Source organism: Salvia splendens, chromosome 1 (genome assembly GCF_004379255.2).
Source record: "Salvia splendens isolate huo1 chromosome 1, SspV2, whole genome shotgun sequence".
Lineage (NCBI taxonomy): Eukaryota > Viridiplantae > Streptophyta > Magnoliopsida > Lamiales > Lamiaceae > Salvia > Salvia splendens.
In genome coordinates this window covers 3,357,302-3,362,433 of record NC_056032.1, presented here as the reverse complement: position 1 = coordinate 3,362,433, position 5,132 = coordinate 3,357,302, and the positions used below count along the sequence as shown (strand labels likewise).

The following is a 5,132-nucleotide window of genomic DNA, read 5'->3' as shown; positions in this document are numbered from 1 at the left end:
TTCCTTGTGTGTTGGAACAACAAGATCACTAATCTCATCATCATATGCCACGACGAGCACTTGCGGTGACTCATTGTCGTTCTTGACAATCCATTCGTTCTCGACGAACTCTTCAGGGGACTCGTTGTTTGGAACATCAAGAGAAGCGCCATCATTGTGAACATCGGTAATGTCATTGGGAACATCATCACCGAATACTATCGTGGGAGTATTATTAGTTTTCTCTTCGGCTAAATTTTTATCTTGAATGTTCTCCTCAAACCACGCGTTCAAACGGGCGAGCAAGCAGCTTGCTCTAACCTATAAATACGTAATTTCTCGTTGTAATCGTCTAAGGCCGCTTGTTGGATAGGAGTGAGTGATCGAACCATGAGTTCGGGATTATTGGGGAGACCACGCTTTTGCCTCGAATCCCTAAACTTTCTGGACTTTTGAGGCAGGTGCACAGAGCTGGATCGGGTCCGCGCAGCTGCAGGCAGCATCGTTGTGTGGTGACTCGGAGATTGGTCGAACTGCTGTGGCTCTCCAGACGGGTGGTAGCTGCGGCGGGGTTGGTACGGCTGATGCCAATCCAGGGGGTCGGTAGGATGATTGGGTGGTGGCTGGTATGATGGCAGATGGTGGCGCCGGGGCTGGCGGCTCATGTACGGGTTTCTATCAAGCTGATAGGGATGTGACTTGTCCGGTTCCAAACAGGATGGTTGTTCCCCGCAGGTAGAATGACGCACGGGCAGTGGTGGACAGCGGCGATTGGTTCGATGTCTGGGTGGATCCCAACAACTAGGTGGACGCGGCGGTGGCTGATCATAATCCGAGTATACCTGCGATGCCCGGTAAGGCGGTGGTTCCCAACAAGAGGGCTGCCGCGTCGGTGGATGGTCATAGGGATCGAATTCCGGGAGTGATCGGTTACCGGGAGGATCCGAACAGGTGGGGTGGCGGATCTGGACCGACTCCATTTGGTGAGGCGGTTGTGTATCTAGGTGGTATTTTGCACGGCGCCCAACTTCGGTGTAGTTGCGTGACATATGGTGGTGGTCGGCGTATGCGTATGACATGTTGATGGATTGAGGCGTTGCTGTGGTGGATGATGATCGTCTGACTTCAATGCAGCACGCTGGAATCCTTCCCGTCGGGCGTTGCAGAAGTAGAATTGTCCGGCGGATAGGCGGGTCTCGACAACCAAGGCAGTTGCTGTGTGCGGAATGGTTTCCGTCGGGCAGCGGTGTAGCTTCGGTTCGAGATGGTGGGAGGGTGAGATCACGATGAAAGCAACAGTTGTTAAGGACCTAAATCCCTAATGTTCGGTAGAACGGAGAACAACTATGAAGAGATAAATCTGGCGCCCGTGAGGGTGGCGGAGGAAGAATCTGGGTGGCTGTGCGCGGGTTCCAACCCATCGGGCAGCGACTGCAGATCAGATATACGTCCCGGCTGTGCGCGGTGAGATTCCGTCGGGCAGCAAGTGGTGTAGGGATTAAGGATTCAACGTATTATGCAAGAGATTTGGCCAAAATATTATATTTATTGAATGATTAAAATGATAACATCATCTCCTATTTTTAATACTAGAATACTACTAACCTAATTTATTGAATAAGAAACAAAGATATGGAAAAGATATGGTAAATCAAAAGATACTAAATAATTGAGATTTCCTAGGGTATGGCCATATACCTATCTATAGAAACAAATTTAGTAACAACCTTTTCAAAGTAAACTTCTTTATTCCGAGAGAGTTATTTTGTTTGTGTAGAATGAAATTTAAAATTAGTAAATTAAAAGGAAAAGAAAAAAGCAAAAAAATGGACAGAAAAGGAAAAGTAGGAAACCCGTTGCGTGCTGATTTTTGCCATAACATAAACACAATGAGTGTGGTAATAATTAGAGGGGTAAAACCGGAAATCCGACGCATTCCGTTACACTTAACGGCTTCCGTCACACGGCTATAAATACGGGCTCTTTTTCCCATCGCTCTCACATCTCTCACACTCACTAGGTGTAAAAACCACACATTCTATGTTTCAGTTGGGAGTTTGAAATGGTTGCGTGAAGAAGAAGAGTAGTATCTCTGCGTTTTCTTGATAATTCCACATAAAAAACACACACACACACAGTGATAATCATGGGAAGGAAAGACAGCAGCAGCCAAGCGCAGAGGGAGAAACAGAGAGTTCAATCCGTGGTTGAGCTTCTCAAGAAACAAGCCCCACTCACCATCAAACAGGTTTGCAATCACACACACTCGCACCTCCCACTGTGTGTTCCTCTACAAATTGAGGCAATGTTGGTGTTTAATTTGCAGGAGAAGTTCTGCAACAATGCTTGCGTCGAGAGATTTTTGAAGGCGAAAGGAGATAATGTGAAGAAAGCGGCTAAGCAGATTAGAGCTTGTCTTGCTTGGAGAGACTCCATTGGAACTGGTCTTTTTTTTTTCTCTCTCTCCTTTTTCTTTTTCTTTTTCTTTTTCTTTGTTTGTTTGAATTCAGAATCTTGCTTTTTTTTTTGTATTTTGAAAGTGTGTTTGTAGCATGCAGTAAAGCGAAAAATTGGATAAGCACCAATTATTACTATTATTTTTTATTTTAAATTATCACTGATTTTAATGTAATTTTATTTTGATTTTTTTGTAGATAATTTGATGGCTGATGAGTTCTCTGCTGAGCTCGCTGAGGGAGTAGCTTATGTTGCTGGCAACGATGATGAATTAAGACCTGTTGTGGTAATTACTTTTCTCTTTTTTTTCGTTTGTTATATTAGCATTAATTTCTTTATGCAGATTTAATGTATATGTTGCTCAAATTTCAGATGTTTCGAATCAAGCAGGATTACCAGAAATTCCATTCTCAAAAACTGTAAGTTGATCACCAACACCTTAGATTTTAATTTTCCCCTAAATGATTTTTTCATGCTTAATTAGTGGAGTAATAATTTTTTTTCTTTTTTTTTTTATGAATATAGGTTTACCAGGTTGCTAGTGTTCACACTAGAAGTTGCAATTCAAACTATGGCAAAAAATGTTGACCAATTTGTTCTCCTCTTTGATGCCAGTAAGTCTCGATCCTATTACTACTCTTTTTTATTATATGAATGTGTATGTATATATATATATATATATATAGATTGAGAATAAAATTAATTTGGTGGAAAAATGAAAGTATTTAAAGTTATCAACACATACTCTGTCATACCAAATCAGAAACACAGCTTTTATCCAGAGTTGGGAGCAGCAATGAATGTGCATATTCCTATATGCCTGGGGATTCCACAACCACTTCAAAATCACTCTGAAAATACCCTTTAACACACACTTTATGTTAATATTAATAACATGATTTAATTTCTCATGTCACGCCTAATTATTATAATTAATGTTAAAATCATATTAGCAGTAGTTGATATTATGTCGGAAAGCAGGCATATGATGTCTGAAACTTTTTCAGAAATTGCCTGGAGTGCCCCTGTGGTGTCACGGTCACGCTTGGGGTGTATAGGGGTATTTATGGTAGTTTAATATTTTTTTAGTAAAAAGTGATGTTATTCTCTTTACCTATATGTCAGAATGATCCAATCGCCCAACAGCGATTTGAATTTTTCTTGACCTTCTTTAAATTTTTAGTAACATTGATTATTGGATTTTTGGGAGTTTGTTAATATTCTTGTTGACTAATGTGTATTATTACAGGCTTTTTCAGGTCAGCCTCTTCTTTTATGAACATGTTACTAGCAACATTAAAGATTCTTGGGGATCAATATCCTGGCCGCCTTCACAAGGCATTTGTTATTGATCCTCCTTCTCTGTTTTCCTATCTTTGGAAGGTATGTGTGATCATTAATTTGTGGATAATTTTGTTAATAGTGAAATGGTAGTTAATGATTGTAATGTGATTGTCATGTAGGGTGTGAAGCCGTTCGTCGAGCTGTCGTCGTCGACCACGATCGTGTCGTCCCTCGACTTTGAGGAATCGATCGAATTCAACGACTTGAGTTGCTACCCACGCGCGGCCTCCCTCCGGTTCGATCCCTCGACCGCGGCCAAGCTCGGCTCGTGCTCCTCCTCTCGGTTCTCGTTTACTGTCTCGCACCATCTCGACTCGTTGAAGCCTTGGTACCTATCTTTTGGGGACATGTCTGTGTCCAAGGTGGGCCCCGCGAACCACCCCGTGGCATTCTCGGGTCCAGCCATCTCACCGCTCAACGCTAGGTCGTACTCCTTTGCATCACCGGTTGCGAGAGGGCCACACGGCAGCTTCGATGTGGGTAGGAAGGGCATGTTCCCGTCGACGCCAATGCCACAGAGGACTCAGAAATTGGACTTTGACCCGTCCACGATCCGCCATCCGAGGACTCCGAACCCTTCGTTCTTGAAATCCCCGGCCATGTTCTTCCGAAGGGACTCCCAACCGAGCCGGGTTGAGAAGTCCCGTGATTCGTTCACCCCGTTCGTAAAGTTCTACCGAAGACCTTACGATGAGATGATCTACAGATCGAAGATGAGGCCCCCTCTTGGCGGCCTCATCTCGATCGTTTCGCCTCAACTCAGACGCAACCGACACATCTCAATGTCGCAAAGGTTTTGAAGTCTCTATCAAGGAAAATAGTACATACTACTAGAATCTTCAATTAACCCTAAAAGGTCTCTTACCTCATTTATTGAATATTGTTTTACCTAAATCTTGGAAGATCAAAAGGAAATGTTATTGCATAGTACACTATTTTCGTGTCAAAAAATGTGTCAAGAAAAGACTGCGTGCAATGTGGGATGTGAAATGTCGTGCAATAAATATTAATGTCGCTCTAGTGCTACACTTGATTTGAGCAATTGGGAAAAAAAGACAGCGTCGAAATAAGAAATCGTGGTCGAAACGGTGAACAAATAAATGTTTTCACTTTATTTATTTTTTCTCTATGTTTAATTTATTACTAATGTGATTTTTTTGGACGTGGACTTGCCTATTGGGTTGAGTTTGTGATATCAATGATATTTGTAATATATTTTTCCATACCTCATTTTCATCGTATATCATGTTTTTTTGTTTTTTTCCTTTTTCTTTTGGACAAAATGCAAGAAACAAAATGTTGATTCCGACGACCTCAAGATCAATTGTTATCTTGTCTTAACATTATTGATA

The 5,132-nt window shown here is 42.1% G+C and overlaps 1 protein-coding gene across 1 annotated transcript; it reads left to right on the top strand.

The window, feature by feature from the left end:
- The first annotated feature begins 1,993 nt into the window (after positions 1-1,993).
- Positions 1,994-4,674, top strand: LOC121794080. Its single transcript, XM_042192085.1, has 7 exons — positions 1,994-2,227; positions 2,306-2,423; positions 2,634-2,722; positions 2,809-2,855; positions 2,962-3,050; positions 3,686-3,819; positions 3,900-4,674. Exons 1-7 carry the CDS (start codon positions 2,126-2,128, stop codon positions 4,578-4,580), a joined length of 1,260 nt encoding a protein of 419 aa, XP_042048019.1. The 5' UTR covers positions 1,994-2,125; the 3' UTR covers positions 4,581-4,674.
- The last annotated feature ends 458 nt before the right edge of the window (positions 4,675-5,132 follow it).

What these genes read in the sequence shown, in the direction of transcription:
- LOC121794080 (XM_042192085.1), top strand. Translation starts at nt 2,126, where the DNA reads ATGGGAAGGAAAGACAGCAGCAGCCAAGCGCAGAGGGAGAAACAGAGA. An exon ending in CCCCACTCACCATCAAACAG is followed by an intron (nt 2,228 to 2,305) that starts GTTTGCAATCAC and finishes TTTAATTTGCAG; the next exon opens with GAGAAGTTCTGCAACAATGC. An exon ending in TGTTCTCCTCTTTGATGCCA is followed by an intron (nt 3,051 to 3,685) that starts GTAAGTCTCGAT and finishes GTATTATTACAG; the next exon opens with GCTTTTTCAGGTCAGCCTCT.